General features: G+C 38.1%; 1 protein-coding gene across 2 annotated transcripts in view; it reads left to right on the forward strand.

Moving 5' to 3' along the window:
• The first annotated feature begins 21,030 nt into the window (after positions 1-21,030).
• Positions 21,031-26,648, forward strand: part of TMEM131L (transmembrane 131 like) — a 149,966-nt gene continuing 144,348 nt past the window's right edge. For both annotated transcript variants that reach the window (XM_051966447.1, XM_051966448.1), the window contains exons 1-2: positions 21,031-21,169; positions 22,183-22,253. In XM_051966447.1, the coding sequence (XP_051822407.1) occupies positions 21,046-21,169; positions 22,183-22,253 (195 nt within the window). In that variant the 5' untranslated portion in view covers positions 21,031-21,045. The remainder of the gene's footprint in view (positions 21,170-22,182; positions 22,254-26,648) is intronic.

A 26,648-nucleotide genomic window follows, 5' to 3' on the forward strand; every position in this document is an offset into this window, starting at 1 on the left:
AAGCAAATACTGGTGTCTCTTTAAGAGACTTCCAGAGAAGTTCTGAATTTTTTTTTCTTTTTCTTTTGTGAGATATTTACAGTAGCTTATTATAAAATTGTGGGTATATTTATAGTATTAAAATAAAATATGTTGATATTATCCAATGTTATATAATATTTTATTTATTTTTGAGTTCTGAAACTATTTCCTCTGTCATCTTCATATGTTGTGACTTCTGCAAATCTTCTTCTGAGATCAAATGGGCTGGCATCAATCCTGGAAGTCTCATCTCAAAGCAGTCACTATCTTTCTGTCTCTGTTCCAAATCTAAGGTAAAATTCCAGAGAAATCTCTAAAATAAATTTTATATATGGCCTGTGTTTAGAGTTTTCCCATATTATAGTAAGTGCCAATGTCCCTTTCCCTTAAAAGTACCCAATGTACAATAGATTCATCAAATGTGATACAGCCTTCATTTCCTCTACTACAGAAATGGCATAAAATGCAGAGAACTCCTAGGGTGACACAAATAAATGCAGGAAGCAGACAACATTCAAATAGCCCATTTTGTTCACTAGACTCCCTAAGATTTAATATTCAACTAAAATTCCCCATTCACCATAGGCCTTCTCTCCTAAGCAGCTAATGGAAGGGTGACAAAGACCAACCTGCTCCAGGGTGACATTGCTTTTTAATTCTCCCAATATAAGGTGATTCTGTTAGAAATCTTTTTCTCCTTTTTTGAGAAGCATACTATTATCATAAATAACAAATTGTTTCTGTACTGGCCAGAAACTCTGAAGGTCTTCCCCTCCCAGACTGATTCTTTTATGAAGGCAGACTAAGCTGCCTTTTGCCTCAATTCTTACTTAGAATTTAATTGCTGGATGGCTGTTGCCTCAGACAAACTAAGACCTGGAAAAGACTTTAGCTTAAAAAGGCCAATATTTCCCATATCAGTTGGGGCCATCTTTAGTTATCCTTATCTATATCTTGCCACTGAATTCTGATAGCTTTGGAAGAGAGCGTGAGGTTGATGACTTTGCACAGTCCTGTCTCACTTATTTGTTATACAATTCACTTGCAAGTCAAACATCAGCATCCTGAAGAATGTACAATAACAACAACAAATAAGAAGCATACTATTAAAAATATCTTCTGAGGGAGCTAGGTGGCTCAGTGGATAGAGCACCAGCCCTGAAGTCAGGAAGACCTGAGTTCAAATTTTACTCAGACACTTAACACTTCCTACCTGTGTGATCCTGGGTAAGTCACTTACCCCAATTGCCTCAGCAAAAAAAAAAAAAAAAAAAAAAAAAAAAAAAAAAAACTTTTGAAGATTAGCTTAACTTTTGAACTCAGGATTCTAGGGACTTTTAAACTTTGTGGAATTTCCCTAAGGCTACAAAAATCCATTCTTAGGATTCATAGTCTCTGATCTGGGCTCAGAAAAGAAAACAAAGTCAGAGAAAAGTAGACAGGACTGTGAGATTCAGGAGCTCATCTCTCAAGCAGCACATACAGTTATCTCTTCCACATTGTGGTAGGTAGGAGCATGGTACCTCCATGATCTGGAAAATCTATGTAAAATGTTTTTGGTCCTCCTACTCCAGAAAAGTTCTGAATTTTTTTCTTTTTCTTTTGTGAGATGTTTACAGTAATTTATTATAAAATTGTGGGTATATTTATAGTATTAAAATAAAATATGCCGATATTATCCAGTGTTATATAATATTTTATTTATTTTTGAGTTTTGAAACTATTTCCTGTGTCATCTTCATGTGTTGTATGTGGCTTCTGCAAAATTCCCTCCCAAAATTCACATTTAATTTCTTATGTTGACCCTTGATATATTGAAACTATGACGGTAAAGTTGTAGAAGGGATAACTGTAAACACATCTACCACTGCTATATTCTTCTGTTGATTCTTTTGGGGAGAAGGGGAAAAAGGAAAGGAAAAGGAGAGGAAGAGGGAGAAATCCATTCTTGGTTTCTTGCTTCACTAAGGTCTGAAAGTCCAAGAGAAAGAAAGAAAGAAAAATATCCAGAAGTCAATACATAGGTTATTTCACAATTCAATCTTATGTGTCATAAGGAAGATTCCTCTGAAGAGTCTGTCCACTGAGCTCCAGTCTACCGATCATCAAGGGGGTAGCCCTAGTCATTATGGACTAATAAAAAGAGCTTTATGTTTCTTCTAGCTCCATGGGAGAGGGCTTATTCCAACAAAAGCTCGTGTCCTGTAATTTTATCACATCCATTTTGTAACTCCACAAGTTGATCAAAGGTTCTCCTGGTCAACTTCCATTACACAAAATATATACACAGTAAATATGTGGTAATTTCAGAATGGGGGAGTTCCTAGTAACTTTGGGAGTTGAGGAAATAGCTCATTTAGAAAGCAATGCATAGGCTGAGTCTTAAAGGAAGATAGGATCCTAAAATTTCATTGAAGTAAGGAAGGAATGCATTTTGGGGTATGTAAGGAAGTTCAATAGGCTAGTCTATCTGGAGCATAGAGTGTGTGAAAGGGGAGGATGAATAATAAGCCTAGAAAAGTAGGCTGGAAGCTAGGCTTAAATGTCAAATAGAGATATTTGTATTTGATCCTAGAGCAAGAGGAAAGTATTGAAGTTTTCTGAGAAGGGGAGTGACATGGTAAGTAAGATCTTTCCTTTAGGAATATCACTTTCAAAAATAATTATGAAAAACTTGAGAACTCAGATCAGTGCAATGACCATCTGTAATTCTAGACAACTAAAGCTAAAGCATGCTACATACATCCTGACAGAGATCATGAGCTTAAGAAGCAGAACGAGACATTCATTGCTGGACATGATTAATAACAGAATGTGATTTGCTTAACTATACATATTTGCTTAGAGGATTTTCTTTTTAATGTTGTTAAATTGGGAGCAGAGGCAGTGGAAAGAGAGCAAAAAATATTTGGTAATTGACAAACCCAGTAACATAAAAAAGTAATATGTTGACAGCTATATGGAATATAGAATATAGAGAGGAGAATTGAAACTGTATAGCTAATTGAGGTTATTTTTAATAGTTCAAGTAAAACGTGGTGAAGACCTGAATGAAAGAAGCTGCTAAATGAATGAAAGGAAGGAAATAAATGGAAGAAAAGTAATGGAGATGAGATGAGACGCAGCAACTCCTTGGAAATGTGAATTAAGGAAGAGTTAAGTATGGTGCCAATTAGTGAAGTCAGGGGACTAGAAAAATGTTAGGGCTTTGGATATAAATAGGGAAATGAGAAAGAATGATACGTTTTTGGCAAAAGGCTAATGAATTCTGCTTTGAACATGTGGAGTCTGAGATGCCCTTGAACTATGCAGTTGGAAATGTCCAGTAGGCAAAAGATAATGTAGGACTGGAGCTAAGGAGAGAGCTTAGAACTGGATATAAAGATCTGGGAATCATCTGCATAGAGTTGTTCATGAAACCCATAGAAACTGATGAGATCACTAAGAGAATGTCACTAGTCTCCATATCTTTGCACGGGCTAATACTCATGCCAAAGAATGTAAGGAGAGACTGTTAGTTTTTGTTTTGTCTTCTCAGTACCTGAACAAAGCAGGCATTTAATAAACGTTTGTTAATGGACTGATCAAATATTTTTGTGTTGTGTATGTATCCAGATCCATCAACAACTGCTTATTGGACATTTCCAACTAATGAGCCCAAAGGCATCTCAGACGCCATACATTCAAAACAGGACTCCCCAGCTTTTCTCAAAACCAAACCAAACCAAACCCTATCCTTCTTCCTCATTTCTCCTATTTATATCAAAGGGGAACTTTGAATCCCAGAAAGGCAAGAAATCTTGGTCTTATTTAAAGTTTGTATCTTCCTTAGAATCTAGCACTGTATTCTGAATACTGATTAATACATGTCTGTAGAATTGGATTTGGCATTCTTTTGCAATTTCAGCTTTTCTGAGAATTAAAACTGTTTGCAGAGTCTGGAAAATAAATTACTTATTCATAACTAAAGTGTTAAACGTTTTTCTTCCTAAGAAAAAGTTTCTAGATTTAGGTTTAAAAAATACTGAATAAAATGGAAAGTTTTAAATTAGATGTATTATGAGTCTTCCTAAAGGGTATAGACAAATGGTTCACTAATTTTTTGGTCTCAGGACCCTTTTATACTCTTAAAATTTACAGAAGGGAGAGGAGGAGGAGGAGAAGGAAAAAAATGAAGAGGAAGAGAAGAAAGAGAGGAGGAGAAAAAGGAGGAAAAAAAGAAAAAGGAAGAGGAGGAAGAAGAGGAGAAAAAGAAGAAGAAAAAGGAGGAGGAAAAGGAGAAAAAGGAAGAGGAGGAGAAAAAAGAGGGAGGAGGAAGAGAAGAAGGAATGGGAGAAGGAGGAGAAGGAGCAACTGCTTAAATAAATCATGGTACCTTAATATAATGGAATACAATGATGAATTCAGACCAACAGGTTTGAGATATACAAGAAAATCTGGAATGATTTTTATTATGAAATAATACAAAGGCTATTGCATACATTGTAAAATGAGGTTTCTCTATGATTTTTTTTTCTGAATTATTTTTCTTTGTCATGAGGGAGAGTTCAGTTTGGAAGAAGTAAGGATGAGAAATGACTGTCACTGTTAAGAACAATAGGCATCAGTGAAATGTATCTTAAAAACCCAACATGGATTATTTTAGAGATAACTTTCTCATAATCATTTCAATGGCTTGTCAAACTATGTTGTATGGAAACTATGTTGTAAGTACCGGGTACCTAGCCACTCTGTCTAGGCTGGATACTAAATAAATATAACAAAATTTCTAGCCCAAAATAGATTTGGGTTAACTCTACTTCCAGGTCTGGAGGCCTCTTCAATGCCTCCCAAAATTTATTTTCTGCTCCAATCTTCAAGTAAGAGAACTATGGGCTATATCTTCTTCCCTGAATTACACTCCTGTTCTGAGTACATCCCAACTTCTGCCAAGTTCTCTGGGAGATTTGTTAGCTTTTCTCTCCAGCTTTTAGGCCATACTACAAGGACTTTAAATATGTTTCATTCATTGCTCTCCTGGAAATGTCTGTAATAATCAGGCCCCTGGAAGTTCTCCTTTTACTTCTGGGGTAGCCAGTTCATCTGAAACACCAAGAGGTTATTTCTACTATTCAGGGTTCAGGGCATAGAATCATGGATAGTGTTTGGAATTGGAATAGAAAGGGGTGGATTTGAATCCTACTCTTAATCTTTACCAGCTGTGGGACTATGACTAAATTATTTAATCTCCCTGAGCCTCAGTTTATTCACCTGTAAGGTGGGAATAACAATGCTATGGTACCTACATTACAGTTTTGTGGTCAGGTACAATGTAAGTAAAACCTTATTTCAATGTCAGTCACCTTTCAGTGAAACTAGGTTTTCTGTTGAAATCTAGTTTCTATACCACATGATGAAATTGTGATTTCAGAGGATTAATAAGTATGTACAGTGCTTACCTCTTGACAAAGAGGGAATGGACTCAAGATGCAGAATGATATATACATTTTTGGAAACACCCAATTCAAGAATTTGCTTAGCTTCACTGTGAATATTTATTACAAGTTTTTTTTTTCCTTTTTTCCCTAAGTGTGGAGGGGATAGGAAGGAGACAAAATTTAAAAATTTTTTATTGCAAAATAAAATAAAATAAAGATCCCATGGTCATTAAAGAGACTAAACATAAAAAGGTGTTTTTTGTCGTCAAATGGATGTTGCCTCAAACATCTAGGTGGCACAATGGATAGAATGAGTGCTAGCCTGGAGTCATGAAGTTCTGAATTCAAATCTGACCTCAGACATTATTAGTTGTGTGACACTGGGTAAGTCACTTAATCCTGTTTGCCTCCATGCCCTCATCTGTAATGTGATTTGAAGAAGGAAATGGCAAACCAGTCCAATTATCTTTGCCAAGAAAACCCCAAATGGGGTCATAAACAATCATATATAACTGAATTGAACAAGCCAGAGAAAAATAATAAAAATCACATGCTTTTGTAGCATCTTTATGATTCACAAAGCACTTTTGCAGATATGACCCCTATTTGATCCATCACAAACTCTGAAAGGTAGATAGGACAATGACCCATTGACCTCTATTTTTAGAGCTCAAGAATCCAAGGAAGTGACTTCCCTAAAATCAAGTGGGCAACCTGGGATGTAAACACAGATTTCCCTATTTCTGGTTCATTATTCTACCCAAGCCACTTCTCAATCTTTTCTGTACATATCTCAGTGGTTCTTAAAAAAAAAAAAGAATGTGTAAAAAGCCTATCTGTTCCCACTGGGGTCCTTTGATGACTCCTAGCAGCACCAGGGGCTTATCTGCCTCTTCCTGCTACTGGTCACAATCCCACCAATGCCACCCAGACAGCCAGAGGAACCAGCCAGCACTGGCCTTTGGAAGGTTTGCCACGCTTGCTTCCAAGCTATTGGATGCTTACTGCTGTTGATTCCAAACTATTGGTGTTGGCCAATTTTAGTCAGGCTCCTGTGGTGTCCTTGAAGCATTTCTTCTGTTTGCTTCATGTAGGATTGCTCTCCTTCCGTTTGCCAAGCTCTATTTGCTTTGGAATCCAGCCTGCAGCTATCTGCCTCTCAAGACTTGCCAGAGAAGATGAGGAATAATGAGGGGACCTCCTCTGTTTAGGCAATCTCACCAAATTCCAGGACTTTATGATTTAAAGATCTTTTGTAGGGGATGTTTAAGAAAAACTTTTTTGAAATTCTGGGTTTCTACACTCTAGATGAAGGAGGGATCATGTGAAGGAGGTATTATTTATTATTTAAAATCTGGAATGATATCATGAAAAGATCACCGGTTCTGGAATTGGGGACTTTGAACTTGCATCTTGTCTCAGATACTTACTAGTTGTATGATTCCAGGCAAATCACTTAATCTCCCTAGGCCTTAGTACCCTTTTTGTAAAATAAGGAGTTGGACTTTTAAAGTTCTTCCCAATTTTAGATCTATAGTCCCACGTATTTGAAGGGCTGTGATGGGGAAGAGAAGTTAAACTAGTTTGTTGGATCCCAGAATGAGAAACAATGGTCAGAAGAGGTAGGCTTACTGTCAGAAAAATCATGGTTATCACTGGAGCTGTCCAACAGCGTCCACTTCAAGAGATGGTAGGAAAGGTTCCCCCTCTATGGAGAGTTCTCAAAGGAGGGCCTGTAGAGTATTTTATAGAGGAGCTGCCTTTTAAATATGGGTTAGACTCAGTGGCCACTGAGTTTTTTTCAGCTCTGAAAATTCTATGATTCTATCAATCACACAAGGACAAACTCAAGAGCAGTCAAACTAAGGAGATAGCAGTATAAGAGGAGGAAAGGAAGATCAGGAGGTTAATATGAAGAGAAAGTCATAAAGATTTTTGGCAACTGATTATATGTGAGGCAATAATATCTTTAAAGTTGCAAAAAGTTTTAAATCCTTGATCCTTAAAAAAAAAAACCTGTTAGGTCTTATTCTTTTATTCCTGTTTTATAAAAGAGGAAACTGAGGCTGAAAGAGGCTAATTGATTTGCTCAAAGCAGACATCTAAGAAGATGTTTAAGGCGGAATTTAAAACCAGATCTGCCTGCCTCTAGATTCAGTCATCTATCTGCCTAGTGAGAGTTTGAGTGGTTATGTTTAACCACCAGTCACAATATCTACATGTAGCTTCTGTCTGTAGGTGTTTTCTGGTCCTTCCTGTCCGATGTTCTACCTAGAATCATAGACTCAGAATTGGGAAGGATTTCAGAGCCCTTAATTCAGCCCATCCATGAAGAGAATTTCTATTTCAATGAACTTCAGGAAGAGAGAACTTACCGACCCATGAGACAGCTTGTTCCATAATTTCTAGAAAGTTTTTTTTTCTGACATCTAATCTAAATTTGTTTAAATTTCCTGATATCAAACATGAAGTTTATGTTGCACTCATTGCTCCCAGTCCTGCTCTAGAGTCAAGTTGTTGTTATTGTTGTCCCTTCATTCTTGAAGAGGACCAATGACATCACGAAAATGATGAATTGGCTTTCATGAACTGGGTTTAAGCGAGGCAGATCTGTGCAAAGTTATCCACCTCACTCTCTCTTCCAGTTATAGGAATCCAGTAGTAAGTCAGAAGGCAAGATGCCTATGGATGGCCCAGGATGCAGTGAATGATCTTGGTCTTTTTAATCTTTGTTTGAGGCAACATCCATTTGATGACAAAAGACTGGGTAAGAATTGAGGCAAAAAGTGGCCTAATTTGCCATCACAAACATCAATCTGGGAGGGAAAGACCCTCAAAGTTTCTGTCCAGAACAGAAAACAATAACTATTTACACTCATTCTAAGCCATCCAATTCTAAATGATGAGTTACAGAGTCAATTAGGATTAGTAAAACTGGTCTTACACAAGACACAAATATTTAAAGGCAGCTATCCTATTCCCTTCTAAGTTTTCCTTCTTACAGGCTAAATATCCAAACTTCCTTCAGTTAATCCCTATGGATGGTCTCCAGCTTGTCAGTGGGTGTCCTTGTTAAAATATACAATACTTCAGATATGACCTGCATGTCATTCATGAACTTGAGAGTCTTTACGAACTCAGGATTAGAGCAGTGATGGTCTCTGTTCCAGTCAAATCATATCTATACTCACAGAGGAAATTTTCTCCTCCCAAGAATTTCTTATATCAGTGAAATCACAAATCTACTCCTTATCCTTAGACTTCAAATCCCAGACAATTTGAAGGTCTTCCAATTGATTAAATAAATAGCTTCAAAGCTGTTCTCTCCTACTAGCTACTCTCTCCTACAAAGCTCTCTTTTTGAAGAAAAAAAATCAAACACCAAATAAAATGAGCATTTGCTTATAACAATTGGAATGAGATACATAAGACTATGGAGCTCCATTTTATACATAGTTTACTTTTCTTTTAAAGAATTTTATAAATTCAACAAGTAACTTTCAAAGCTGTTCTGTTTGTGTTTCCTTCTGGTCTACCTTCTGTTCTCTTCTGTTGATTAAAAAATGCTGTAACAATTGACCCTCTTTCTCTCTCTTGTCTTTTAACTAATTTTTGCCTTCTGTTCAAATGTCACTGAAGTTACTGAAAAATGACTGAATAACTAAAAATGAAGACAGTGTATCACAGTGTCTTATATGTATTAGGTGCTTAATAACTGTTAGTTGAATTCAGTTGAACTTAATAATTGTTCTACTTCAAACATTACAAATCAATATGTGACACAACAATTATGCCATCTAAGTGACTATTATTTAGATAAATTGTTTTTACTCCTAACACTGAATGTATAATTCTTTCTGATAGAGTTCTGGGAATTTCAGTAACCTTAAAGGCTCAGACTTCCTTTTTTCCCCAAATTTGAGACTTCTAGATAATATATCATGGTTTGGAGTCAACAGTCCTCTCTATTTCTTCTCCAATCCATAAAAAGTTTTTAGTATCTCTACAGGATGTTTTCTTTTTACATGCTATTTATTCTTATACCTTCTCTACTCTGGTACTAAGGCAATCAATGGGTAAATTCTGATATTTACTCATAAATCCTTAAATTTGAAGTCTTTCCTAATTAATAATATAGCTGGCATTTATATAGCTTTAAGGTTTGCAAAAACCTTTACATTATTATCTCATTGCATCCACCAAAAAACTCTAGGAGGTAGGTGCTATTATTATGTGCTTTTTACAAATAAGGAAATTGAAGTTGAGAGATATCAATTGACTAGCCCTAAATCACACATCCAGGGAACGTCTGGGGTTGCATTTGAACTCAGGTCTTCTTAATTCCAGGACTAGTTTTCTTCCTAATTCTATTATTTATGAAATAAACTGGACAAACCTTCTTCTCCATAAACTTATGCTGAGAGTAGTATTTCCTCTTTGCATGTAAGTCTTACATTATTCCTTACAACGTCCTTATTCTGCTTTATCACCTCATTCACTTTATAGTTACTGAATTATACTGGATTTGACTGAGATTGTACCTTGGTGATAGCAAACCTGGAATTTAGAAAAATTCCTGCCTCCAGGCTGGGAATTATCTGATTTGGGGGCTTCATTGGATTTTTTTTTCCCTCTTGGAGAGATATGGGTTTGTCTGTCACCATATTCTTCTGGTTTCTTTTGAGTAGTTGAGAAAATTAGAATATGAACATTTATGTTGTATGATAACTACCTGCACTGTTCCCCTGCCTACTGAAATCGACTTCTATTCTAGTTTAGTTTGTTCTATTTATTTTTCTCAATAGTATCTCATTTCCCCATATGAGATATATGTAAATATAGTTTTCAACATTCAGAGTTTGTATTCCAAATTTTTTCTCTCTTCCTCCTTTATCTTTTCCCCCTCCAAGACAACAAGCAATCTGATATAGGTCAAAGATAGGAAATCCTTTTAAACATATTTCCATATTTGTCATGTTGTGTAAGAAAAAACAGATCAAAAAGGGGGGGGGTGGAAATCTTGAGAAAGAAAAAGTAAGCAAATAAATAAAAAGCTGACAATATTATGTTTTGATACACATTCAGTCTTAATACTTCTCTCTTTGAGGATGACATTTTGCATTCCAATTTATTGGAATTGCCTTGGATCTCTGGTTTATTTTATTTTTTTAAATAGCTTTTTATTTACAAGTTATATATATATGGGTAATTTTACAGCATTGACAATTGCCAATCCTTTTGTTCCAATTTTTTCCCTCCTTCTCCCCACCTCCTCCCCTAGATGGCAGGATGACCAGTAGATGTTAAATATATTAAAGTATAAGTTAGATACACAATAATCTGGCTTATTTTAAAAAGGAAAATAAATCCTCCAGGAATTTCTTTGGAATCTTAGGAAGAAATACCCAGTGTATAAAATATATAAGCAAGTATGTACATACAAAGATAGTACAGTCATTTTGGGGGACTCTATTTGTTTGGCTCTAGCATTCACATTTCAAAGGATGAATAATGAATAGTTAATATTTTATGTATTTCGGAGTTGAAAAAGACTTCACAGGCCATGTATGTTAACTTATATATTGTTTCTCCCAATAGAATTTAAAGCACTTGAAGAAAAGAAAGTTTCATTTGTTTCTTTGTATGCCCAGCACCTAGGACAGAATTGGGAACAGCAGTTACTGTTTTTGTGCATTGTTTACCTGACTTGGTCCTAAACAGAAATCCTCTTTACAATATAATCAGCCAATAAATAGCCTTTTCCTGAAGACTTTTTGTGAAGTGAAACCCATTACCTTCCCTTCTACTTTTGGACAGCCCTAATTATCAGGGTTCTGTGCTAGGCCCTTCAGAGAGACATGTTAAACTTTTTTTTTTAATAATTATAACTTTTTATTGACAGAGCCCATGCCTGGGTAATTTTTTACAACATTATCCCTTGCACTCACTTCTGTTCCAATTTTTCCCCTCCCTCCTTTTATCTCCTCCCCCAGATGGCAAGCAGTCCTATACATGTTAAATATGTCACAGTATATCCTAGATACAATATATGTGTGCAGAACCAAACAGTTCTCTTGTTGCACAGGAAGAATTGGATTCAGAAGGTATAAATAACCCGGGAAGAAAAACAAAAATGCAAACAGTTTATATTCATTTCCCAGTGTTCTTTCTTTGGGTGTAGCTGCTTCTGTCCATTGTTGGTCAATTGAAACTGAGTTAGATCTTCTCTTTGTCAAAGAAATCCACTTCCATCAGAATACATCTATACAGTATTGTTGTTGAAGTATATAATGATCTCTTGGTTCTGCTCATTTCACTCAGCATCAGTTCATATAAGTCTCTCGAAGCCTCTCTGTATTCATCCTGCTGGTCATTCCTTACAGAACAATAATATTCCGTAACGTTCATATACCACAATTTACCCAATCATTCTCCAATCGATGGGCATCCATTCAATTTCCAGTTTCTAGCCACTACAAACAGGGCTGCCACAAACATTTTGGTATATACAGGTCCCTTTCCCTTCTTTAGTATCTCTTTGGGATATAAGCCCAGGAGTAGCACTGCTGGATCAAAGGATATGCTCAGTTTGATAACTTTTTGGGCATAATTCCAGATTGCTCTCCAGAATGGTTGGATTCGTTCACAACTCCACCAACAATGCATCAGTGTCCCAGTTTTCCCGCATCCCCTCCAACATTCATCATTATTTTTTCCTGTCATCTTAGCCAATCTGACAGGTGTGTAGTGGTATCTCAGAGTTGTCTTAATTTGCATTTCTCTGATCAATAGTGATTTGGAATACTCTTTTATATGAGTAGAGATAGTTTCGATTTCATCATTTGAAAATTGTCTGTTCATATCCTTTGACCATTTATCAATAGGAGAATGGCTTGATTTCTTATAAATTTGAGTCAATTCTCTACATATTTTGGAAATGAGCTCTTTATCAGAACCTTTGACTGTAAAAATGTTTTCTCAGTTTGTTGCTTCCCTTCTAATCTTGTTTGCATTAGTTTTGTTTATACAAAGGCTTTTTAATTTGATATAATCAAAATTTTCTATTTTGTGGTCAATAATGATTTCTAGTTCACCTTTGGTCACAAATTTCTTTCTCCTCCACAAGTCTGAGAGATAAACTATCCTATGTTCCTCTAATTTATTTATGATCTCGTTCTTTATGCCTAAATCATGGACCCATTTTGATCTTATCTTGGTATACGGTGTTAAGTGTGGGTCCAAAGACATGTTAAAGTTGATAGAGTTTGTAATCTATACATCAATGACATTAATATATTGAGCAAAACCTAATGTATCTGTAAAAAGACTAGATAATAATTTACTGCTTTTGTCAAAAGTGAAGAAATAAATGAACAGTTTTCATCAATCAATAAACATTTATTAAACACATCATTTGCATCAGCCAATGTGTCAAATGCCGGAGTGACAAATAGCAAAATAAGACAGGACCTATTCTCAGGAAGATTACAATTTATTGGGAGAGATAGCACACATACAAGGTTTCAGCTGCAAATCAGATGGAAAAGTCTTATGATCCTTCCGATACAGTGATAAAGTAGATGGTAATGCTTCTTTAATGTCATTGCCATTAATAAAATGTTATTGGTTTCTTATGTTGAGCTCTTTGATGGTGTTGAGGTCTTTGATGGAAAGAACATTCTTTCTGGGAATATTTTGTAGTATATGGAACTGAAAGGGAATGATAAAAGGAATTGAATTCATTATTTCTTTCTTTTAATTTTTTTAATTTGGCAAGGTTACTGATTTATTTAACTATAGCTTTTTGTTTGTTTTTTTTTTTTTTCCTTAGGGACATTTGGTTCATTCTTGGGCAATTTACAGTACTATTCTGCATGCTGACAGATTAAATGACTCATCCAAGGTAATGTAGTTGGTTTTGGTCAGAAACAGAGTTTTCCCCATGTCTTCTTGACTTCAAGTTGACTATCCAAGGTCATTTTTCTAAAATATTTAGGACTTCCTGGATTTCTGCTTTTCATAGAAGAATAGTGAATGGAAAAAAAAATAGAAATTAAAGCAGATTCTTCTTTTTTAAAATTTCATAATAAATTGATATTAAACATTATCCCATATCCTTTGTAGTTACAACTTTGTCTTTAGAAAACCTAGATGACTGGGCAGATTTAATCTGTTAAAGGTATGGAGTAAAAAATGTGATGGGGGAGAGTATGCAAATTTGGTGTGCTGTGTATTTTGTTGTCTGAGCAAGTGGATTTAAACTCCAAATTGTTTAATAGCTATGTACTGATAGTCAAGTTACTTAACCTTTGGATGAATATCAGTTTCCCAGTAGTGGATCACATGTGGCTTGAATTCAAAGATTCTGTGGTTTTGTTTTGTTTTGTTATCTTTTCATCCTTAGTGCAGAATATGGTGCTTTGCACATAGCAGGTGCTTAAGACATAGCTGTCAAATTGAATCTGAAAATTTATATTCTCTGATTAAAGGAGATACATTTATATAGTGTCTTAACATTCACAAAGTACTTTACATATTTTTTTTTTTTTTGTCCAGACACGAGATTCCATTGGTGTGAGCCATCCTGGATGAAGAAACTCCCTCATTCTAAGCAGATAAGCAACTCTTCTGCAATTTATATAGTTAAGGCTGTTGCCTAAGTCTCTAAGAAGTCAAGTATCTGATTTCAAAAAAGCCTGGAAAAACTTCCAAGAACGGATGCTAAGCAAAGTGAGTAGGACCAAAAGAACATTATAGAACAACAGTATGATTATGTGATGATCAACTGTGATGGACTTGGTTCTTTTCAATAATAAGGTGATTCAAGGTAATTCAAATAGACTTGTAATATGATGGAAAGAGCCATCCACATCTAGAGAGAGAACTATGAGGACTGAATGTGGATCAAAGCAAAGAATTTTCACTTTTGTTGTTGCTGCTGTTGGTTGTTTGCCTTTTTTCTTTATTTTTTCCCCTTTTGATCTGATTTTTCTTGAATAGCATGATGAATATGGAAATATATTTAGAAGAATTGCACAATCTATATTGGTTTGCTTGCTGTCTAGGGGAGAGAGATGGGAGAGAGAAAAATTTGGAACATAAGCTTTTGCAAAGGTACATTTTGAAAACTCTTTGCATGTATTTGAAAAAAAAGATTATATCTATATCTATATCTATATCTTTATATCTAACATCTGCCCTGGGATCACAAAGCCAACTGTATTTATACCCCATTCTTCCTTACTTTGAAGAAGTCTCTTTCCACTATGCCATTGAGTTATTATAATCATTATGTTTGCAATTAAGTCAATGACTATTTCTATGTATGTAAGTCTTGGATTCTTAACTCTTTTTGGTCATAGACTCCTTTTAAATCTGGTGAGGCTTAAGGACCCTCCTCAGTATTGTTTTTAAATGCATAAAATTCAACAGACAGGATGCAAAGGAAGCAATTGACAATGAAATACAATATTATTAAAATATGTAAATAAATTATATAGAGTATATTAAAAATAAAAAATCAAACAAAAAGTTCATAGAAATTGTTTAGATTAAGTACTGCTGACTTTATAAGAGCTATAAAAGCCCATTTTTCTTGTTGAAATTAATTGTCAAAAGTCATAATTTATTCATTGGCCCCTACCTGGTCTGCTTTGCCATTCCCTGAACAAGGCACTCACTTCCTCCTGTATCTTTGTATAAATAATGCCCATTTCTGGAATGTTAGGATTCCTTTAGAACCCAGCTCAAATGTCATTCACTCCCTTTACTAATCTCTATCTTTTCAGCTAATATCCTCTATATCTTGGAATTACTTTGTAGCATGTTGTATATACTTTGTATTTAATTATCTATGTCCAGGTTATATTTCCCTACTAAGACAGAAACTCTGGAAGAGCAAAAATGGTTTTGCTTTTGTTTGTTTATGGGTGCCTTTGTATCGCTAGTGCTTAACACACAGTAGGTACTTAACCAATGTTTGTTGGTTGTTTGCCTAACAAATCTTGAACTTAACTTTACAGAAACCTAATTTGTTTCCTCCTAGATTTAAAAGTAGAAGCTCAATTTCTCAAATGGGTTGCTGGAGTGTGTGTGTGTGTGTGTGTATGATTTATTGGTATTTATTTTGCAAAATTAAACGATAGCATAATTACAATGTGGGGACAAGGGAAAAGGAACAAGTTTATATTTCTATAATGAATTAGGAAAAAGTATAGCAAAAGCCTTTCACACTTTTCTGGGAGCCTAGAGATCTTGTATTAATATGGACTTAATAAATTGGGATTTCTGCTTTAATAACTGAGAGCAAGAAGTTTATGTTTGGATAAAACAAAAGAATTACAAACAAAAGCAATTAATAAATAGTGTAAATGAGGTTATTTGTTTCTGCTTTCACAACAGAGAGCTAACACGGAGTTTTTAAGAGAGACTAAGAGGAGATTTATATTTAAATAACAAATGTGCTAATTCCTTTCTCTTTATCTGTTAATGATCTGATAAGCTTGTTAAAGAGATAGAACTAGGAATCCCTCTAACTAATGCTGGTCTGAAAGGTTTCCCTGAATACTAGGAAGTGTTTATTGAATATAAAAAGCATTTCCTTCAAATTTTTTTGGGGGCTCCACACTTCTCACTTCCTTTCTTCTCCAAGTAAACCAACAAGGTTTTATTTTAGCAAGCAAAAGTTTAAGAAAAAATTCAGATTTTTTTTTTTTTTTTACACTCATAGGTATTTAGAGTACTTAGGAAGAAAACTTTGGAACTATTCAACTACCTCAAAGTCAAATTATAGGATTGCCCTGAGGAATGTATCTACCTTGGTCTCTTGTTATTTTTATGAATGATTTATGGAAGGCTAAGGAGTCTAGAGTTGGAAGTTACACAAACAAAGCTTGATGCCTTCTGAGACTATCAACAACGTCAATAAACATTTATTAAATGTTGTATTTGTATGTGGCTTGCTGATTAGCACTATGCATTAAAAAAAAAAAAAAAAAAAAAAAAGGTAAATGATAATCTCTGCCCTCAAGGATCTTCTAATTTAAAGACTACATTAAGGGAAGCAGTATCTAGAAGAACAGGAGTAAAAATCCTGTAATACTCTCAGGTGAGCTAAGTTTTTATAGTATTGTGTTTTATCATGGTTAGGTTTAGATCATTGATAAGTCAGATAGCATATTAGGGATGGGAAGATGGGAAGAAGCCTGCATTGGTAAAGGACCTTTAATGTCATTTGAGAACTAGTTGAAGGAATTGAGCATGTTTGATTTAGAAAAGAAAATGAACTGAGGGAGCAGACAGAGCATGATAGTTGTTTTTAATGAATTTGAAGTGCTGTCAGAAGAAAGAGTAGAGAGCAGAATTAGAACTAATGGATAAAAATTTTTAAAAGGCTAATTTAGTCTTAAGGAAAAACTTTCCAATGGCTAGCACTTGCTTTCCCTTCCATAAAGGTCTTCAAGGAGATAATGGATCATCACTTGTCAGGTTCTGTGTTGAAAGAAAAGAATTTTTGTTTCATTATGTATAAAGTCAGTCTGAATTTAGTTCCAACTCTGAGATTCTGGAGCACTCTCAGAAGGAAGTTAACACACTTTAACTAAAAACCTTGAAAATATAGAAGGAAAAGTATGGTGAGAGATGAGGATGCTGTTATTCTTCAGTCTTTTTCTAGTTGTGTTCAACTCCTCATGTTCCCATTTGGGGTTTTCTTGGTAAAGATACTGGAGTAGTTTGCCATTTTCTTTTCCAGATCATTTTACAGATGAAGAAACTGAAACAAACAATTTTAAGATTCTTGCCTAGGCTCATACAGTCATTAAATGTCTGAGGCTGGTTTGAACTCAGATTTTTCTGACTCTAGGATCATTACTCTTTCCCCAAACTTCTTGCAACAGTGGATGTTACTATCTGATTTATCATGTCCAAATACAATTTGCTATATTTTAGTTCTATTTTGCATAGGTATGAATACTATAATCCCTATGTTATATGCATATATACACATCAGTTTTAGTTTGCCCATCTATAAAATTAGGAGATCAGGGAGAACAATATACACAATAGCACAGATATAAACAAAAAACACGAAGGGCAATAATAGATCTCTAAATGTGTTATATTTTTGAGAACCAAAGATAAAACACATTCCTTCCTCTCAAAGAAAGCTGGAGTACTTTGATTGTAAAATATATACTGTTTGGTTTCTCATTAGAAGAGATAGGATATAATGTAACACTACTCCTCTAGTAAAAAATCCCAACAACTGCCATAAAAGGATAATTAATGGATAGAGCACTGGGCTTGGAATCAGAAAGGCTGATCTGTATGAGTTCAAATCTGCTGTCAGGTACTTACTATCTTTGTGATTCTGGGCAAATCATTTAACCCTATTTGTCTCAATTCTTCATCTGTAAGATGAGCTGGCAAACTGCTCCAGTATCTTTGCATCATGAAGAGCCAGACAGAACTGTCATTAATACTTTAAAAAAATGAGGGAGTTGGATTGGGTATATATGCTGCTCCTTGGAACAACAGTGTCCTCCCTACTGTCAGTCAGGATACAGAATCATTCCAGAGGAGCAGCCAGTGCTAACCAGGAAGGTCAAATTAATCTGAGAAGACAGCTGTGTAATTGCTGTGTACCTATCCCAAGCCATGACATTTTAGACTCTCAAAGGTGGCTTTCTGGAGAGCAACAGAGGAACATGACATTACCTTCTGTGTCACACAGAATTATCATGGAACCATAATCTCTGAACTAGAAAAATAAGCTGAGCCTCAAAAAACAAAACAAAACAAATGCAAAACCGAAACCAGTCTGGGAACACAAAATTTAATTAAAATGAGAGATAGGATACCTAATGTCTCTGTTGTATTTTACTTCTGTCTAATGATGCTCTTGGGTATAAAAGGTTTTCTTGATTCTCACATCAAGAGATTTGGTTTGTAAAAAGGCTAAAATAAAACATTTTTTTAAAAACAGGATTGCAACTTTTCCTCTCCTAAACAGTTTGTGAGGCTGATCAATGTATCTTCACAACAAGTCATTCATTGGACAGAAATTCCATTTTATAAACAAACTTTAAATGTGAAACTATACATACTATTTGCCTTGTGGGCTTTGTAGAATCTTTCCTCATTAGGAATTCACATTGAAGTAGCAACTTTAAGTGTGCCAAGTACACTGTGGAACTCCCTCAAGGTTTGGTAGGGACAATAAAAATCTGGGGAAATGGAAAAGAGAGACCTGTTGTGGAAAGAAGGGGAAAAAAGGCCATTGGCTTTAGAATTAAAGGCCTTTTGTTCAAATCCTCTCTGAATTTGGACAAATTAATTCTCTTCCCTGGCCCTTCAAATATAAGATGAAAGTTTTGATTATCTGTTTTCTAAGATCTTTTTCAATTCTGGATTTAGGATTGCTAGTTCATTGGTGTGTGTATGTGAGTGTGAGTGTGTGCTTGTGTGCGTGTGTGTTGTGGAGGCAGTGGAGAGGCTTGGCTTCTAATAATGCAGAGAGCAACTCTTAAATTTACCTTTTTAGGATAGATTCCTGAGTGCCTTAAGATGTCAAGTGACTGGCTACAGTCACAGCATTGTGTCAGACAGAATTTGAGCTCAGGTCGTCCTCTAATACCTAGACTGACACTCTATACGTCCTTAAGTTACACTGCATCTCATAAAGAGGGAAAAGAAAAGAAAAACTGAGAAGGAATTGGGACAATGCTGATAGAAGAAAGTCTATATTCAAAGGAAGTTAAAGGGAGGACTATTTTATCAAGCTTAATGTATTGTTTTTTTTTTCTTCATGAGATGATTTTCTGCAACTCTTTGGTTTATGAACTGCTTAGTGAATGTGAATAGTAAATATGAAAGCTGGATTTTATGCCTAGGTCTATATGGCTAAGGAAGTCACTAAAACTTCTCTCATCTAAGAGCGCAGGATCCCCAAGCATCCTTTTGCAGCCATCACCTTTGATTCTTCTAGTATAAAATAGTCAAATTCCATATGACCTATTAGGTCACTTAACCTTGGTAAGAATTATTACTGGAAGTGGTATGAGTCTGAATTCATAATTCTGCACTCCGAAGTCTGGGCTGGAAGATTCATAATTCATTTGGCCCTTCCGTACTCGATTTGTGACCACCATATTCCTATTGTCTAGACTGTTAGACTCCATGTGCAATTAAATCAAAAATCACTGCAATTTCAACAGGTGTGCAGTTATTTTCTTATTATCGATCAGCCTTAACAGTCTTTATATTTGTAACTTAGAAACTTGGGAAGCCCTTTAAGGACTTTTTGGAAGACATTTTCCAATGCTTCTCTTGTGTATGCAAAGAAACTGCCGAGTAAATCTATATTTACGATACAGGCGCGGCAGAATGTTCCAGTTAAGTGGGATCCTAAGAGCTCCGATTGATGCTTTGAGGTGGTGGTGGTGGGGAGGCAGGGGACAGCAAAAAAGGAAAATGGAAATTTCACTCTCAGAGGGATCCTGGTCCTTTTAAAACCCCCTTCGCCTTGGCTACCGACTTCTGCAAACACTGGACGGGTGATCAGCAAAGGTTCTTTTGCTCTATCTTCCAGAAGAGGGAGATTTTTCTGCAGTTGCAAGTTTGTGAAAGACCGTCTGCATGGCAGCCTTACAAAGGCTTTGCGAAGCAGGGGAGCACCTGTTCGTCTCTGGACCGCGTCCACGCCGGGCCCTGGGACTAGCAGCCCCCCTGGGGTGTTGAGGTCGGCCTCCCGAGTCTTTGGAGAGCTCTCTCCTCCTCAATTACAGACCTTGCAGACACCGGATATCCTCAGCGCTTAACTGGCAGGGGCCACGCGGCTCGCTCCTGTTTCCTCTGACAACTACCACATTATTTCCACTCTTGTTCTCAATCTGTAGCCTGTTCGTGTGTGTGTTGGGGGGGTGTGTTACGGGAGTGTGATTTTGCGCCCGCTCCTTCCGAATTAAGTAGAGAAAGGAATCCTCCACCTTCCAGGAGAGCAGACGGAGAGGGGGAGGGTGTAGGGGTCCGGCCCCCCGACCCCTGGGCTCCCCTCCCCCAGCGCTCTCTGGGACACGCAGCCCGAGGAGGGGGGAGGTGGCTCGGCCCGCCCGCTAGGGGCCATGTGCTCGGCCGGGCGTTCGGGCGGGGCCCCACGGGGAGGCGGCCTCCTCATTGTCAGCGCCCCCCCGCCCCCGCCCCCCGCGTTCCATCCCCCCCCTCCCTATCTGTGTCGCACACACGCGCGCGCGGCCCAGGAGCCCCGGCGGAGGCTGGGGGAGGCCGGGGCGGCGGCGGCGGGGCGGGCGCGCGCAGGCGGCCGCGGGGGCGGGGCGGGAGGGGAGGGGACGGGGCGGGGCGGGGCGGGCGCGGGGCCGGGGCCCGGGCCGGGGCGGAGCAGCGGCGGAGGGCGGAGGGGAGGAGGCCGAGGGAGGCGGCGGCGGCAGCGGCGGCGGAGGCAGCTGCAGCAGCGGCGGCGGCGGCGGCGGCGGCAGCAGCGGCGGCGGAGGCGGCGCCCGCCCGCAGCCCAGCCCGGAGCGCGAGCACCCGCAGCGGCGGCGGCGGCAGCAGCAGCAGCCGCAGCCTCAGCCCCGGCAGCCCCGACAGCATGGCCCGGCTCCCCTGCCCGCAGCTCGGAGCCTACTGCCGCGCCGCCACGGCCGCCAACCTCCTGCTGGGCCTCTTCCAGCTTCTGTGGCCCTGCTGCCGCCCGGGAGGGGCTCAGGGACAAGGTCAGTGGGGCCGGGGAGCGGGGGGGGCCCTATCCTCAGCCCCGAGTCCTCGCGGACCCCTTCATCTCCTCCGTCCTCCCGCCCCAGAAGCGGGGAGAGAAAGAGGAAGAGAAGTTAGGGGTGGGGGTGATGCGAGCGAGAGCCGCTAGCTACCGGGGGGCTAGGGGGCGGGCCGGGCGGGCTTCTCCTCCTCTGCCCCCCTCCCCGGCTTTGTGCATGCGGGGCGCCCCGCGTGCGTGCCTGCAGCCCCCGCTTTGTGTGAGCGCCGAGGGATCCCAGCCCGCAGGAGCCCCTGGGGCAGGGGCCAGCCTGGCCTCGCTCGGCGCTGCCCCTCTCCCGGGTCTCTGCTGTCCCGGCCGCCGCGCTGCTCCCTGCCTTCCCTGGTCCCGGCCCCCGCTGCCCCGGCCTCTCCGGTGCTAGCCTGTCCCTTTGCTCCGCTCTGCTCATCTCTCCGTCCTCCACTTGGCTCTGCTGTCCTGCCCTCTCTTCCGCTCCCTTCTGTCCTCCTCTCCTATCCCGTCCTCTCTCCTCCTCAGCCCCCCAATTACTGATGCATTGTTCCCGAAAACCAAAACTCCTGTTGCCCCTCTCCTTTACATCGGTGTTTGGAAATGCTAAGATGCAGAAAGGCAACCGCCGTCCCCTTCCCCCGATTCTGGAACAGCAGTACTCTTTAGAATCAAAGCCCCACAGCTCCTCTCTCCCCGAGAAAGAAGAGAACCGCTTGGTCCTTCTCTCCCCGGGTCCAGCCTCCCCCCCCTCCCAAAACCGGGGACACCTGGTTCTTGCTTCTTTCCGTTGGACAAGTGACTGAAACTTATCAATGTGTTGACTGGCTTCCGAACTTTGCCTATTTTCCCTTTCCAGTGGTTTTTCATTTTTGAAAAATTAAAAAGAAATTCAAGTCATAGATGGGTCAAGAAAGGATAGTGTAACTTGGTTTTTTCCCCTGTGGTTTATTTTTGTTTGTTTTGCGATTTTAATTTTTTTTTTTTTTTTTGATGTTCCTATAGTCATTGAGCCCCTGCCCAATGTGGTGGAGTTGTGGCAGGCAGAAGAAGGGGAACTCCTGCTGCCCACTCAGGTGAGACAGGGACGGTGTGTGTGTGTGTGTGTGTGTGTGTGTGTGTGTGTGTGTGTGTGTAGGGGGGGGTGAGGGTGTTTTGTCTGTGGCTAAAGGGGTGTGTATGAGGGTGTGTGAGGGAGGAGAGACCCGGCCAGCCGCCCCTTGGCAACTTATACAGCACCCATGTCGATTTGCAAAGCAAATAAATGGTGTAGCCAGGCCAGAACACCTGGCAACAGTGTGGCCTTTCCCAGTCCCTCCTCCTCCATGTGATGGGACCTGTGAGTCATGTTCGCCTCAACTTCAGGAGAAGGGGTGGGGTATGGGGGCCACCTTGCCAGGGCCACAGCCAGCCAGCCATGGGCTCAATTAGGTGGTGATAATGAAAAAGAGAAAAGGGCCATTTAAAGAAATGCTATGAGTGTAGAATCTTCAATATGTCAACAAGGGTCTCTACCAACACTAGTGACCCCCTTTAAAAAGCATAGGAAACCAGCGTCTGCCTCTTATTGGCTAGTGATCTCCCCTAGTTGGACCAAATTCACAATGAGGGAGTGTTGTGTGGATGGATGACCCACAGGATGGGAGGGGATGAATGAAGACTTCTGAAGTGCCACATATTTGGAAAATGTTGAATGCTGTTGTACATAAATATTAATAAGTAGTAGTTTCCATTAGAATTAAGCAGTTTTAGGTTAAAGATATTTATTTTTAAAATATGCTAATACTCCTTGGATTCTTTCCATACTTCCCCAGTGCATTTTAGAATACACCCACTTAAGAACTTGAATTTCAGGTTTTTTTTTTCCCTATATGATGATATAATAATGTATGCAAGGCAGAAAATAATTGCTCTAACGTTTTATATGAATCTGTTGTAAAGTACTAGGAGTGTTACCATTGCAGATAATGGTCTTGCAAAACTTTGATGATTGATTTAATGTGAAAAATCCTATGAACATAGAGAAAGGACTTGGTTTTTTGAACTCTAGTATATCCTTTTGTTCTCATCTTTAAAATGAGGGCATTGAACTAGAGAGACTTTCAGTTTCTTCCTCCTTTCAATCTGTAAAGTTAAGCATACTCTTTACTTGTGTGTCCAAGTTTGTAATCAACTTGGAGTGTCATTTTAAAGATAAAATGTTTTTGCTTATCCTGTTTGAAGGACTGTACTTTATTTGGCCATATTCTTCATTCATTCCTGTTTTTGAATACTAGGAAATTGAGAGAGAATTTTACATGGAAGAAAATACATCCTGAAATGTAAAATCCATGAAGAGTCCTTGCAAAGTATGCAAGACGGCAAGTCTGACATTAGTCTGACATTCATCTTTGCCAGTACAAATATGGACTTGCTCCCATTAAGGCTAAGAAGTGATTTCAGGGAATGTTTTTCTAGACACTCAGACTGCTGGCCTCTAATGAAAAAGACCATTCCTTTGGGAAGCCACCCCATTTAAAAAGAATAAGAGACTAGCTTCTGCCTCGAATTGGTTAGTGACACAGGCCAAACCAGACCCAGAAAGTGGTTAAATTATAGACTCTCTCCTGTCATGTGTGTCAGGGTTTGATGATTAAGTCACTAGTCTCAGAGGAGGAAATGTCAGACTTTGTGGTTGTAAAATAATTATTTTACTGGCAGGTAAAGGATGGGCCTCAATTCTTATTTTTTGGTTTAATTAAATAGAATATTCGAACTCAGTTTTGAGCACTATGACTGATTAAAAATAATTCTTAGCTAGAACATCTCTCCACAGTAACACTCTTTAAAAAAAAAAAAAAACAACCCACCCTTAATGTCTAAAAAAATTCTGTTGTTTGAATTAGTTGTAATGAAAGTGAAATGAGTTATTCAAGTGTGGCACCTTCACTTGCATGTATCTTCATGTGGTGATCTTGTAATGTTTTAGCTTTCATGTACCTAGGAAAAAGAAGTCCCTGTTTGAGATAATCTCAGAAAGGGAAGTTTGTCATTTAATTCTTTTCACAATATTTTTTAAAATGACAGACATTGATTTTAGGACTTCTTCCAGTTGAATCTGGAATAAATTAAAAAAAAATCACGTCTGGCTATCAGTCCATTGGAACTGCTAATTTAACTTCCACTGGCTGTTAATAACTGATTTTTCTCTTAATATGGTGAGGTTAGGGAGTAAGAATAATCTGTAAAGTGGATTTTTGTTTTTTGCACAACTTCAACATATGCCTTCTCGTTGTGGGGGTGGTGATGGTGAGAAAATGGGAAGGGAGGAAGGAAGATAATCTAAAACTCAAAGTTTAAAAACAATTGTTAAAAAATTATTTTACGTGTAATTGGGAAAACTAAAATATTACAACAATTTTTAAAAAGTGGATTTTGAACCACAGGATTGAGAGCTTAAGAGTATATTGAGAGCATTAGAAGAGATGACATTTAACTCAAAAAGAAAGGAAGTGCCCACAAATATTTGCTGATGCTTATTATTTACGCTGCCTTTATTTTTCTACATGTGTGGGATTGGGTTTATTTCCCATCCTGTCCCTTAGCTCTTCCGCCTTAAATATTCACACTCTTGAATAAGGATGTATAAGAAAGAACATTGCATTAGCAGACATCATACTGGCTGCAGTCCCAGCTCCATCACTACTTAGCTATGTTTCCTTGAGCTAGTTGGGATCAGACATAGGCTGAAAGGACCTTAAAAATTGTCCAAGTTCATTCTTTTTGAAACAGAGGCTGGATGAGGTTAAGGAATTTGCTCAGGGTAAATAGAGAGATGGGATTCAAACTAGCAACCTCTGTTTTTCAGTCTAATGCCTTTTTCCTAAAAATATATGTAATATATAAATGCATATATTAATATAAATGCATATATCGTATATAAATATACATATATTTACAGTGTTTTAAATATTGAGAACCCCTCACCAAACTAACTTTTCTCACAGCAGCCCTATAAGGTACATAGAAAAGCATTCTCACTTCTGTCTTTCAGAGAAGGAAAGAGAGGTATATAAAAGTTAAGAGACTAGTTCTCTTAATTAGTAAGTGGTTAGGGCCCAAGACAACTTGAAGTTTTCTTATTTTGAGTCCTGGACATTCTCTAATAGACCATATTGTTTACTTCTCATTGATAAAATGGGGATGCTCTGTATTGTATTTATCATAGAGTTTAACATATTTAACATGTATTGGTCTACCTGCCATCTGGGAAAAGGGGGTGGGAGGAAGGAGGGGAAAAATTGGAACAAAAGGTTTTGCAATTGTCAATGCTGAAAAATTACCCCAGGCATATATCATGTAAATAAAAAGCTATAATAATAAAAAAATAAAATGGGGATGCTCATACTTATACTCTTTATTAGTTATGATTATCAGATGAAATAATGTAATGCAGAGCGTATCGAGCCTGGCAAAAAATGCCTGCTATTCTTTAGGATTGTTCCACAAAATTTGATGACAGAGAGCAAAGAAACAAAGAGATACCAAAGGAAAGGAAATAGGGTATTTGGAGCATTGTAGGGCTGATGCTTTCTGGAGGATTTATAGAAAGATGACCACAAATCTGTGTAGAGATTAGTGGAGGGACTACTTTTGTTGATAAGAGTACAGATTCATCTTATGATGGTTTCTTAAAGCTAGCAATTAAATATAAGGAATAATAATTTAAGTCTTGATCTTTTACTTTAAGGTTAAGGCAAGGAGATAGTGACTTTCTGTTTTTGACAAAGTTGCTAGATCAGTTCAGATAATTTAAGCACCGTTATATGTATCAGATGTTGTTGTTCAGTTTTTTCAGTTGTATGTGACTCTCTGTGACCTTGTTTGAGGTTTCCTTGGCAAAGATACTAGAGTGGTTTATTTCCTTCTCAGGTCATTTTACAGATGAGGAAACTGAGGCAGTAAGGGTTAAATGACTTGCTCACGATCAAACAGCTAGGAAGTGTGTGAGGCTGGATTTGAACTTGGTATTCTTGACTCCAGACCCAGTGCTCTATCCATTGCATCACCTAACTGCCCTTGTATTAGACAATTTAGGGTTCAAGTCATACTATGTCGAATGCCTTTTTATGGTGATCTAAAATATACATATATTTTTTTCTTTTTTTTATTATAATTTTTTATTGACAGAACCCATGCCTGGGTAATTTTTTTTTTTTTTACAACATTATCCCTTGCACTCACTTCTGTTCCGACTTTTCCCCTCACTCCCTTTACCCCCTTCCTCACATGGCAAGCAGTCCTATACATTTTGAATATATCACCGTATATCCTAGATACAGTATGTGTGCAGAACCAAAGTTCTCTTGTTGCACAGGAAGAATTGCATTCAGAAGGTAAAAAATAACCTGGGAAGAAAAACAAAAATGCAAACAGTTTACATTCATTTTCCAGTGTTCTTTCTTTGGGTGTAGCTGCTTCTCTCCATCCTT

The sequence above is a fragment of the Antechinus flavipes genome, chromosome 6 (assembly GCF_016432865.1).
Source record: "Antechinus flavipes isolate AdamAnt ecotype Samford, QLD, Australia chromosome 6, AdamAnt_v2, whole genome shotgun sequence".
NCBI lineage: Eukaryota > Metazoa > Chordata > Mammalia > Dasyuromorphia > Dasyuridae > Antechinus > Antechinus flavipes.